The 13,378-nt window shown below is 47.9% G+C and overlaps 1 protein-coding gene and 1 long non-coding RNA gene across 2 annotated transcripts; one reads left to right on the top strand and one right to left on the bottom strand.

Moving 5' to 3' along the window:
* Positions 1–332: 332 nt before the first annotated feature.
* LOC123104499 (uncharacterized) lies at positions 333–5,822 on the bottom strand. Its single transcript, XR_006450375.1, has 3 exons — positions 5,038–5,822; positions 2,785–2,871; positions 333–1,699 (listed from the first exon to the last, which is right to left on the bottom strand). It is a non-coding gene; the product is annotated as an uncharacterized lncRNA (long non-coding RNA).
* A 3,255-nt stretch (positions 5,823–9,077) lies between these two features.
* On the top strand, positions 9,078–11,637 carry LOC123107494 (subtilisin-like protease SBT1.4). Its single transcript, XM_044529481.1, has one exon. The coding sequence runs from the start codon at positions 9,099–9,101 to the stop codon at positions 11,454–11,456; it is 2,358 nt and encodes a 785-aa protein (XP_044385416.1). The 5' UTR covers positions 9,078–9,098; the 3' UTR covers positions 11,457–11,637.
* Positions 11,638–13,378: the final 1,741 nt, after the last annotated feature.

Here is a 13,378-nt window from a genome sequence, read left to right as displayed (position 1 = left end):
GGTCGATCCATGCGACCGGAGGAGCAGGATCGGGGCGCTGGCACAGTTTGAGGCCGGCGCGACGGTGGGTGCCCGCAAACTCCTAGCCTGCTTGAAACTGCTCTGCCCTCCTTCAAGCTTGCAATCATGGCCCTCCTCTGCTGGAAACTGCTCCTCTCTCCTTGAAGCTAGCAATCATGACGTATTATTCATTCATTCATGGCTGGTAAATTTGCAAACCTTTCTTGTGCGCAGCGGTACTATATAATGGTTCCCTCCCTGGCTTTGTATGCACAACACGCTCTAGCATCTACATCTTCTTCGGCGATATGCTCAGGTATTTTACCTGTAAATTGCATCAAACAATTGCCATGTCCTCATATCGTCTCACAGAAAAGATACTCATACACTCTGCCAAAAAAATGTATGTGCAGGTGATGTTCATGCTACGTGTGCACAATTGATTTGGACAAATTCTGCAGCTTTCCTACTGCCCACTCTTGTGATCATCCATTCATCATCTCTCAAATGGATTTTGGACAGGTAATTACTCCATACATTATCCTTTCATCTTCTGCTATCAATTTTACTACTACGCCACAAATCGCTTAAATAATATGTTCTTCTGGTATTCATATCATGCTCCTTGTGGAACAGGTGAATTAGAAAAGTAGTATTACAATGGGCGAAAAACGTAACCATTCTGTCGTAGAGGGAGACGATCTTCTGCCTGTACTAATAAACGAACAAAGTCCATGTTTGTCTGCTTAATCCACGGCTCCATGAAGCTACGGATAGGTGGGGCCGCCCCGCCTACCCTGACCTGGCGCTCACCCATCGCCTCGCATCGTTCGTGTATTCTTCAAAGTTTGCCATGCTCCCCCAGGTTTGAAAGGTGTGAGTGAATGCCTCCCCTGTTTATGTGTGTTGTTTTTGATATATTTGCAGAGCTATGGGATTGCGCAGAATGTGATGTTGGCGAGTTACCTACATATGCAGTGTCAATACCCAGGTTCTCCCCCTTCTTCATCCGGCAGTGATGCAGTAACATCCAGGAGCTGTGCTTCTCCAGTAGTTCGTCCCTTCATCTTCAACTTTGCTGCATATTTCCCTTCGCCACTACAGTCCCTTCGTACCCAATATTTGTGCTCTAATAGGGTTCCTGTTGATGCTGATTTCTGCTCTTAATTTGCTACAGTTATTGACGCCCAAGTGCTCGGGACTGGTTATGGCTTGTTTACCAAATTTCTCTGGGTGTTTCTGTGTTTATTTTTGGGACGCGACTAGCCAGCAACCGTTGGCTGGCTAGCGGCCCAGGGCACACACCCTTAAATTGGTAGTGGACCTCTCCCAGATCCAACTGGCAAACTAAAAAGGAAAGAAACAGTCCCTCACGCACATGGCCTCCAAGGGAGAATCTGTCGTGATCGTAACTGCTACTCCCCCTAACGACATAAGCAATCATGACAGCTGACGCACCAAACCCTCCTAATGGTTATTAGCGCTCATAACCATTAGCGATCATGGCATGATCTTAGTAGCACCTCGCGCCGCTTCCACCTTCCCAGTCACAGCTCCCCAAACCTCCCCCCTTGACCTCCCCTTCTCCATCTACCATGTTCTCCATTGCCACAACTGTTGTCCCACGCTTTGCTGGCCATGGACCTGAAAAGTGAGCTTCCATCTTGATGTGCCCTCTCAGCTCCTCTTTTACAAAACTCTGTGGAACCAAGGGTCTATTAGTGAGGGAATATACAACAACATGGCAGTTAATGCTTGTGGAACTGCAAAAAAGAACTACCAAGACATTATGCATGCAAAATAATGTGTATTTTGGGCAAGTTGGTACGATGTGCAGGCAAGTCTAGAATGATTTCGAGGCAACTCGTGCTGAAAACACAGGAAGCCCTCTCTTGAAAGTGCTATTCTATTTTATGCTTGGATTCTTTTTGCAGGTATCTGCAGAGTGTTGTAGGTTGCACAAGGCTGCTTTTTTTGATTGATCGTCAAGCTTGGAAAAGCTTTTGGACAAGTTGTGTATATGTGTAGACAATCAGGGAGAAAAAAATGCAGGCAACTCATGTTTCTTGTGTGGTAGAAAAATAAATTAAGGAGAAAAGAGGTCTTGAAAGTTACAGGGTTTGGCTATTACTAGTGATTTTTTGGGGCAAATATCTCCTTGAACTACAAGTTGCGGAATTTTAGCAGTAGCAGTAGCTGCTGTGTTTTCGTTGTGAACTTTGCTACTAATTTTTGGGCAATGTATCTATCTGGGGCTTTGCCGTACATGTAGCTATTGTGTTGGTTGTGCTTCTGGCTATTCACATATCTAGACAAGTTTCTATAATGTTTGGGCAAGTAGAGAATGGTTTAGAGGCAACTCATGTTTATTTGGTTGTGTGAAAAAAAACATAACCCTCTTGAATTTCTTGTTTTAGCTTTTGCTTTGGATTTTGGACATGTATCTCCTGAGGCTAATGGTGTATGCAGGTGAAAAAAACAGTTTGATCTATTGGCCGCCCATACTCAAAACCCAAGAAACAAAAAATAGATAAAAATGTTTGCACCTTTATATGGGTTTCTTCTAAGCAAAAACTTGGATATAACAATTCAGGCAATATTGACCCCTTATTTGCTCATGCAATATTTAACTAACCAGCCCACATAACGAATCAGGGAATAGAGCAAGCTATTGGGGGTTGTGTGAAGTTTACCTTGAAGTGTGTAGTGAAAAATATTTCTTGCTTGCTAAAAATGAACCAGGGTACAGAGGAGGAAAAGAAAGAGAAGGTTTGATTTCCTCACCTTGTTCATCCTAATTGCAACTCTTTTTCCAATGTTTTCCCCTTTTTCTCTTCTAGCATGAGCAACTAGTATTGATTATTAGTGCACCTATTGCAAGAAAACGGTAAAAAGTAAATAGTGAGCAACTATAGCGGTTTTTAAGCAAATCAAGTATTGACGAAAAGCTAGTCCTGTCTGTCAGTACATGAAAAGTGTTTCGTTTTCCTTTCTCCGGCTAATGGCTGTTGCACATTCGGAGAAACCCCTTGACAACAAGCTAGTCTTGTCAGTACATGAAAATAAAAAAGAGGAGCCAAGTCCTAGGGTTTGTTTAAGCAAAATCACTATTGGCAGTAAGCAACCCTTGTGTGTTTGAGGCAACTCCTCTTTTTTGCTGAACCAAAGAAAAAGAATAGCTTTGTGCAAAGCTTACCGGGAAATGGATGTTCAAGCTTCTTCCTTCGGCATGTGCACAAAACCTCAAAAAAGTTATGCTACAACCAAAATGGTTTGCTTGTTGGGTTGGGTGGATCAAATGAAAACTATTTGAGCGTATCAAATTGGTAGAAAAAAACTATGAAACTTTGGAGATTTAGGCAAGTAATGTTTATATGTAGAGAACATATCCTATTGTAAATATCAACTTTGGTTCCAATTATAAATCAGTTTGTTTCTAAAATGTATCTCTGGGAAACTCACGCCAGCCTCTCTAGCAACTAACTAGCATGGTTTGGGCAAGTTTTGGGCGAAATAAACCCAATAATCTCGGGAGAGTATCTTTGGGCAACTCGCGTCAATATCTCTCGCAACTAAGCATCATGTGTTGGGCAAGTTTTGGACACTTTCTGCTCAAATTGTCGACGATTCTAGCCCCCGCATCCCCACGCCGCAAACCACCCTCGCATTCAAAAATCATCAATTCTCGCACGGAGCGAGTACTTGCCTAAGTGCTAGTTACAACTTGCCGGCTTGCACTGAAAAATTGCCTGAAGAAAAAATAGCTGATTGGGTCCAATGGAGACGGCATATCCATTGGAGACGACCACATTCTCTAGTACATCAAGGTACAACAACGCATCATGCAATCAGTGTAGCACTAGCATCTGCACATGCTAATAATGCACACAAGTTTTCCTATATACTATGTTCCTGCACAGCTGCACCTCGTCTCGTTCTCAAGCACTGAACTAGGAAGGAATTTTGCATGCCATCCACATCGGTATCCATGGTGGGCATGCACCTATGAACATGTTGCCATTAGCACAACTAGCTAATTGCTCTTCTCGTAGTGATTTTCTGGCATTATTAGGAAAGTAATGTTTATATGTAGGCAATTTATCCTATTGGAAAATAGCAATGTGAAAACTGAATCAATTTGATGGTAAAGAATATCTCTAGCAAATAACTATCATGGGCTGGGCAAGTTTTAAAGTTTAAAGTTTTGGGCGAAATAAAACCCAACACTCTCAGGAGAAAATCTCCAGGCAACTCACACCAACATTTCTAGCAAGTAACTATCATGAGTTGGGCAAGTTTTGAACACTTAATAAATCACAGTGCACATACTTCCACAAAAACCAAACCAATGTGAAATCCCCTTGAAAAACATTTAATTCAACATAGAACTACTCCCAAATCTCCAATAGATACTAGAAAATTGATTGTAGGCAACTTTCTGGCATTATTAGGCAAGTTAGTGCAAAATTGCTGACTACAAAAAATGGCTAACTCAAATTCACAAAAAAGTAATAGGTCGCAGGACAGATCATATGCACATAATATTAAGAATGCAGCGACAAAAACTACATTCAGTACATAAATAAGGTACTATAATCAACCCTCTACTTCCTAGTATATCTCCAATTTAAAAATGTGAAATGTTGTTAACTACTATAATAGTAATCAAATCAACAACCCTAGAAGGAATGTCATACAGATTGGTTATCTATGTCGGAACCTATGATCCAGATTCCACGCCAATAACAAAACCTATTGGAAATACCAACACTTCTGCAAATTAAAATCAATTTTTTGCTAAAAAAATCTCAGGCAACTCACATCAGCATCGCTCACTACTACCTATCCTGCGTCCGGCAAGTTTTGGGAGAAACAAAACCCAATACTCTCGGTGGTAGATCTCTGGACAACTTGCGCTAGCATCTATAACCACTAACTATCATATGTTTGGGCAAGTTTTGGACACTTTCAGATCAACATTGAATCTCATCATGTCATCACATCACAGAAACACAATTCATGAGTATGTAGATATACCATATTCACCTCAAGAAGCTCCTGCTTGGCCTCATCCATGCCCTGGACATCATCAAATCCTCTTGAGCCGGCGACGCTCGTCTGCACTGCCACCTGCCGGGCTGTGGAGCAGATCGACAGTCCACCACGTCCTCCAGCATCTGACTCAGAAGGTTGTATCCACGTCGTCAATCCAATCCACAGCCCTACGAAGGCTACGTGAGGATTGCGTGGCCAGGGAGATCAGGATTGCAGGGGGTCCCAAGGGGCACGCGAGTAGGGGACCCCGTCGCCGGTCGGAATCGTCAGGGGCCGGCCCCGAGATGCACTGAACCGGCGAGAGACCGAGGCGGCGAGGCCCAAGACGACGCCAATAGGGAGAAGCTGGGCACGGGGCCGCGTTGGCACCAGTCTGGGCAGGATGATTCGCTGCCGGTCGATGTGCGTCGGCGGTGAAGAATACTGGCGAAGGAGGGGCTCGGGATTTGGCTCGGTGGAGCCGCCGACGCGAGGGCCGGGCTGGTCGAGGGGTGGCACAGTGGATCTTGCCGGATCCAGCCCATGGCGGTGCTACACCGTTGAGGGTGGAGGCGGGGCGGATCGGCGTGCCAGGGGAGGTGGACGTCCGGTGTTGGTCGGAGGCAAGGAAGGGAGTTGGCCAGGGTTGGTAGGAAGGTGGGGCCTCGTCGCCGCCGGTCCGGGGCAGGGGGCATCGCGGGAGGTGGCTGTGGCATGGGGGAAGATGCGCAGGGGGGAGAGGAGTGGGTCGTGGGGTACGGCCAGAGAGAAGCGGTTGTGGATTAGGATTTTTTTCTCTGACCAAACGACACCAGAGAGGCTGAGACTCACGATATAGATCGGACGATGCGTGAGGTGTGTGCTCGGGAGCTCTAACGAGCACAGCTGCACTTTTTAGGTTTTAGGTTATTTTTGTTCCTAAATTCTGAAAACTGGGATCCCAATGGCTGCTGGCAGGTTAGCTACGTGGAATGTCATATATTTTGTCCATACCCAGTGTGTTCATATGATTGCTTATTTTCCATGCTTATTTGTTCGTAATTAATCATGACAAGCTACTGCCGATTATTATTGTATATATGCATGAGGTCGTTTAGATGGTAGATCGATATGCACAAACATAAGTGTTGTACACTCTTAATTTGTTCCTATCTGATAAAATGACATATCCAATGTTTGTACAATTCCCATGGAGAATAAATGATTATTGAATGTTTGGTGACAAATATGAGGTTCAAAAACTCAATTTAGGCGGCACTCGCGGGTCAGTGGCACACAATGGTGAGCGTACATGATGGCTTGCATTGCCGCGCTCGTCTTTTGTTCCGGTAGAATGGTCGGAATTTCTGTAAATACATGGTGGCTTGATACATGGAAGTTACAAAGACCTTTCTTGATTTACAATGGAGAGTACTTGAAAGTTACGAAGAACTTCCTTGATTTACAGTAGAGTACTGATACTTGTCCTTAGAAGGGTAATACGGCAAATATAGTCATAAATATTAGTTACAGAATCCTAAGATCATAATTGCATTCTAATCTCATAGGAGTTTTAGCTTCATCGGAAACAAGGTAACACCCATGGAACAACCATATGGAAAATTCTGAAGGTTCGGATTACAGTTCTCGATATAGGTAGGGCATAAATCAGGACCCATATTCGAGGAAGGAGTGACACTGATGTATAATGTCATACAAATATTTGAGTAAAGCAGTGCTAACATAATGTCATGATTTAGAATATCAATCTGATCGCATCCTGGTGGCCTAACAGAACGCTATCATGTGGAGTTTGGACAGCATTCTCACTAAACTTCAAGAGGTAACACTTCTTCAGGGTCTTGAAACCGAAGTTGTCATCATCCTCATCATAAACCATGCAGTTGTCCAAACGAGCAGCTTCTTGAAAATGCCAATCAATTAGAATCAATCTTTGATGTTGCATTTTGGAAACTCTTAATAATATCGGAGCAAAGAAATCATTATTGAAAAATGACCATAGGCAAATATATGTAGTAACTGGAGAGATGATGTGGTAGAGCAGAATTTGACTAGGTGTCAAGTTTATTGGCTCTGGCCATTTGATCAGATATACTAATAGAACCTTCTTATAATGCATGTTAGCTACAGGAGCACATCCCTGCATGGAGCAAATTCACTCTATAAAACTAAACTGAGAAGCTGCACTTGAACAGTATCCTGAAGCTTAGAACTTTTGTGGTGTTGTTGCAAAGTAATAAATAAACTAATGATTTTTTAATATCAAGAACTTAACATATATGGTTTTCCAGATGTTAGCAGTATCCATAGTTGAGCTACAAGCCTAGAACACGGTGAAGTCTGCTTTCTTCCTCCTGGTCATGCAAGCGTCCTGCTTCCCCGACCTTGACCTAAAATGGTGGCGCCTCTTCTGCGACCTCCACCACACACAACAGCGGCCACTGTGACTTGTCAACTTTGCACAATAGTTGGCCGGTTGAACTGGTGTCCCTGGCATGTTGTCGTAGTGTCGTCCAAGTCTGTGTCATGCTGGCCTTGCCTTTTTCCGCGGTACGTTGCCACAAAAAGAATCAGATACATAAATTATATTACATGATGCTAACTATGAGATAAATTTCTTGATCTAAATAAAGGCAGTTTGCTCAATACGTTTCCCTTAAGATTTATAGAATAATTATGTTGAAAGGCATGAATGTCTTTATAGCGTTTTCATCTATAGGGCAAGATGTTATAGTTTCTAGATATTTACCTTACCTGCAGAAATAAGCATCTCTGATTTTAAGATTCAGCTTTCACTGTACCCTAAATTTGAAGAATTTATACATTAGCAGTTCACATTTATGTTCTTGGATTCACTTTGCTGCTATATGACTTCTTTTTTGTTTTCTTGACTGACCCCACTGTAATATTTGAAGAATTTATACATTAGCAGTTCACATTTGTGTTCTTGGATTCACTTTGCTGCTATATGACTTTTTTTTTGTTTTCTTGACTGACCCCACTGTAATCTGCGGTATTTTTCTTAGGAAGGCGTGGATGATGTCATGGAAAGAGCACCTCATATCAAAGAGATAATAGATATGAATAGCTGGCCTGATGTCGTTGCTGCAAACAACAACAAGAGGAGCTGCAAAGGGTTTCACTACACTTGCAGGAAACATATCCAATTCAGCATAGCAGTTTATTGATAAATCTCTCTCTCTCTCTCTCTCTCTCTCTCTCTCTCCCTCTCCCTCTCCCTCTCCCCCCCTCTCTCTCTCCCCCTCTCTCCCGCCCTCCCTAGCATGTCGACTTTCTGTATTTTATACCTATTTCTTTGAAAATATGTACTATGGGTTGCGATCTACATCAAGCGGCGTATTTGAAATACTCGCAGTTTTCCAACAGTTGTATTTTACCTTAAAATCTCCACATGATCAACTTAGCTATCATGTTCGCATATTTACAAAGATTCTTGCTATTTTACATTGAAATAGACGGGCGCGGCAACGCGCGCCATCAACGATCTAGTTATTTTTTATTTTATTAATGAGACCCACTAGTGATAGCTTGCATTGGAGAGAAAAAAATTAATATAATTGCCTCAAATTACTTTTTGTCATGGGGACATATGTATCCATATGTCACTATTGTACATGCCCTAAGTATGCTTTATACTCTATTCGTAGATGTATCATTATCGGAGCGGGACAATGCTACACGTATGAAAAGCTTACGTGAGGGTTTTACCTATGGAAGCTTACGTCAGGGGGCCGCGCGTTGGTTGGATCGTGTGGCAGATAAAATCGTCGAATGACGCAGCAGCGTCCGCCATACAAATACGCACATGGCACCTCTAGTGGCATCGTACTGGTACTAATTTGGAATACATACATACTACTACAGTCCACTTGATATCTGGAGTAGGGCCAGGGCAGCCACGTGAAACAAGATAACATGCGAGCGATAACGAGCACGAGCCCCACCTCGACCCCATCATCTCCGTGCGCGCCCGTGCTGCCACCCGTTGGTCACCCCGTGCTTTATAGCGCCCCCGATCGATCGAGGGCTGCATCGATCGAGCCATGGAGCTGACCATCCCGCCGCCGCTCGTGGCCCTGTGCCTGCTGCTCGCCATCACTGGCCCGGCGAATGCGGCCATGGCCACGCCGGCGGAGGGGCTCGAGACGGAGCGCACGTCCTCCTACATTGTGCACGTCGCGCCGGCGCGCGCGCCCCGGCTGCCGCGGCGCGGCCTGCTGGCCACCCGGCCATACGGCTCCTTCCTGCGCGACCACGTCCCCGTGGAGATCTCCCGCCCGGCGCCGAGGGTGCTCTACTCCTACGCGCACGCCGCCACGGGCTTCGCCGCGCGGCTCACGCCCCGCCAGGCCACGCGCCTCGCGTCCTCGGTCTCCGTGCTCGCCGTCGTGCCCGACGCCATGCAGGAGCTGCACACCACCCTCACGCCCTCCTTCCTCGGGCTCTCGGAGTCGTCCGGGCTGCTCCCGGCGTCCAACGACGCCGTAGACGTCGTCATCGGCGTCATCGACACCGGCGTGTACCCGCTCGGCCGCGCGTCCTTCGCCGCGGACCCGTCGCTGCCGCCGCCACCCCGGACGTTCCGCGGCGGCTGCGTGACCACTCCGGAGTTCAACGCTTCCGCCTACTGCAACGGCAAGCTTGTCGGCGCCAAGTTCTTCCGCAAGGGCCACGAGGCTGCGCGCGGTCGCCGTGCGGTTGGCGAGACGGTGTCCTTGTCGCCGCTCGACACCGAAGGCCATGGCACGCACATTGCCTCCACCGCCGCCGGCTCTGCCGGGCCGGATGCGTCCTTCTACGGCTACGGCGAGGGAAGAGCCGTCGGCGCGGCGCCGGGCGCGCGCATCGCCGTCTACAAAGCGTGCTGGCAAGGGTGCGCGAGCTCCGACGTCCTCGCCGCGTTCGACGAGGCCATAGCGGACGGCGTCGACGTCATTTCTGCTTCGCTCGGCACCAGGAAGGCACGCAAGTTCTACAAAGACACCACCGCAGTAGGCGCGTTCCATGCTGTCAGAAAGGGCATCGTCGTCTCCGCCTCCGCGGGGAACTCCGGCCCCGTCGAATCCACCGTCGTCAACGTTGCGCCGTGGTTCTTGACCGTCGGCGCGTCCACCATCGACCGCCAATTCCCTGCCGTCGTCGTTCTCGGCAATGGCGAGACCTTCACGGGTACCTCGTTGTACACCGGCAAGCCGCTTGGGGCGACAAAGCTACCACTGGTGTACGGCGGAAACGTGGGCTCTAAAACCTGTGAAGTCGGGAAGCTCAACCCCACCATGGTCGCCGGGAAGATTGTTTTGTGCGACCCCGGAGTGAATGGGCGGACAGAGAAAGGATACGCAGTCAAACTCGCCGGTGGCGCCGGAGCGGTGCTCGGTAGCGAGGAAGCACAGGGCGGGCAGGCCAGAACCAGCGCCCATATCCTCCCCGCCAGTGCCGTCACATTTGCCGCTGCCGAGAAGATCAAGAAATACTTAAGCACGCAAGCATACCCCGTCGGGACGATCGTGTTCCGCGGCACCGTCGTCGGGCGGTCGCCACCTTCGCCTAGAATGGCATCCTTCTCCAGCCGCGGCCCGAGCCGCCTTGTCCCGGAGATCCTCAAGCCGGACGTCACCGCCCCCGGCGTGGACATACTGGCCGCTTGGACAGGCGCCGTCTCGCCCTCGCTGCTCGACGGCGACATGAGGCGGGTGCAGTATAACATCATGTCAGGCACCTCGATATCGTGCCCACTGGTGAGCGGCATCGCCGCGCTGCTCCGACAGGCGAGGCCGAAGTGGAGCCCGGCGGCGATCAAGTCTGCCCTGATGACCACCGCGTACAACGTGGACAGCGCCGGCGGCGTCGTCGAGGACATGTCCACCGGCAAGGCGTCCACGCCGTTCGCGCGCGGGGCAGGGCACGTGGACCCCAACCGCGCCGCCGATCCAGGCCTGGTGTACGACGCCGGCACGGAGGACTACATCACCTTCCTGTGCGCGCTCGGCTACACCACCGAGCAGATGGCCGTGTTCAGCGCGGGGACCAACTGCTCGACGCGGGTGGGCGCCGCCGCCGCGGGGGACCTCAATTACCCGGCCTTCTCGGCGTTGTTCGGCCCGGACAAACGCGCGATCACGCAGCACCGCGTCGTGAGGAACGTCGGCAGCAACGCCAGGGCTACGTACAGGCCAAAGATCACCAGCCCCGCCGGCGTGCATGTGACGGTGAAGCCGCGGAAGCTGCAGTTCAGCGCGACGCAGGGGACGCAGGAGTACGCGATCACCTTCGCGCAGCGAACCTTTGGGAACGTCACGGAGAAGCACACGTTCGGGTCGATCGAGTGGAGCGACGGCAAGCACTCGGTGACGAGCCCCATCACCATCACTTGGCCGGCGAGCCAGGTTGCGGACATGTGATCCATCAAGGGCCCGGCCGTCCCCAAGGTTTCGGGAGCCGAGACCCAAACTAGAACCAAATGTCCTTCAATATACAGATCGACATAAAAATCAACCAACCAATCTATAGTATGTATATGTGAGGATGTACAGAAAATCAAGTGCATCCAAAAGTAATACTCGTATCAAACGTTTTATACATATACTAGATAATACCCCGCGCGTTGCTGCGAAAATTTATTGCGAATTTTGAATAAGTAAAATGATAGACTTCTTATATAGGCAATGATAGACTTCTTATGTACCGTATGATTAAACTGCAGCAGTTTGTAGCATGAACCATATATTGTATGATAAAGACAACAATTTGTAGCATGGACCATATTCCTACAAGATATATTTGATGTTGTTTGTAGGTGTGCCTTCTGCAGTTACTATGACCCAGACATATGATGTCACATTCTCTTCATACTCAAGAGTGTATGCAACAGATGAGAATGGATGACCACCAGACAGCGGGTTAGTGGTGTGTTGAGGCTTGGACTCCCGTTTAAAAGTTATAAAGACCGGGCCTTTTGTGCTCTTCATCTTTGCAATTGCATCTGTGTATTTCTTCTAAGATTCTCTCATTAAACCGGTGGTAGTAACTGGGAAATTATTGTTTGCAGAATTAGGTGGCATCCTGGAGAAGATAGGTATATATTGTCAATCAGGCTAAGAAGTGAAATGAAATATAGAACAAACCAATTACAGTAGGAGTACCTCACTAGTAGAAAACAGGGCTATGGTCCAGGCCGGCTCAGCCCATTAGTCCCGGTTCAGTGTAGAACCAGGACCAATGTGGGCATTGGTCCCGGTTCGTGAGCCCCGGGGGCCGGCCGGGCCACGTGGGCCATTGGTCCCGGTTCGTCTGGACCTTTTGGTCCCGGTTGGTGGGACGAACCGGGACCAATGAGCCTCGCTCCTGGCCCACCACCATTGGTCCCGGTTGGTGGCTTGAACCGGGACCAAAGGCTCCCCTTTAGTCCCGGTTCATGCCACCAACCGGGACCAATGAAGTGCCTATACATACCCCCTCGCGCAAGAGCAGAGCACAGTGCTCTGTTTTTTCTGGCCGAGTGGGAGAGGGCTTTGTGGTGCTCTAGCTCACCTCCTATGCACATGAGGTGTTCGATGGAATGCCCGAGCCACACTACTTAAGCTTTCTCCTCTCGAAGATGATATTGGAGTTGCATGTTGCGGATGTCGTCGATAATCACAAGATCAAGATGGATGCAATGCGCTTGAAGATTAGAAAGATTAGAAAATATGCCATTCATACCGAAGCTTGGTATCATTATGCCGTTGGATCAATTGTTACCTTGGTTGCGATTATGATCGCATTTGTTTTCGCATTGAATTTTTTTACATAGTTTCAATGTATGGTTTAATTAATTAGATGCTCTGGAGAGCTATATGTTGTTAGATGAGAACTATGTATGCACTTTGGTTTTAATGTGATGATGAACTTCTATTAATTTGGACACTTAATTATATATAATGCACGCAGATGAACCGACAATGGATGTACGGTGACAGACACACCCGCGAGTACATTAAGGGCGTGCATGAGTTTCTCGATGCGGCTGAGGAAAATAAGCAGAATGGTTTTATGTGTTGTCCATGCACTGAATGTGGGAATACGAGGTCTTACTCTAACCGGAAAATCCTTCACTCCCACCTGCTTTACAAGGGTTTCATGCCACACTATAATGTTTGGACGAGGCACGGAGAAATAGGAGTTATGATGGAAGACGGCGAAGAAGAAGAGTACGATGACAACTATGTGCCCCCTGAATACGGTGATGCTGCAACGGGGGGAGCTGGTGAAGATCAAGAGGAACCAGACGATGTGCCCAATGATGCTGCCACGGTGAAGCTGCTGAAGATCAAGAGGAACCAGA

This window comes from Triticum aestivum, chromosome 5A (genome assembly GCF_018294505.1).
Source record: "Triticum aestivum cultivar Chinese Spring chromosome 5A, IWGSC CS RefSeq v2.1, whole genome shotgun sequence".
Lineage (NCBI taxonomy): Eukaryota > Viridiplantae > Streptophyta > Magnoliopsida > Poales > Poaceae > Triticum > Triticum aestivum.
This window is presented reverse-complemented; position numbering and strand designations above follow the sequence as displayed.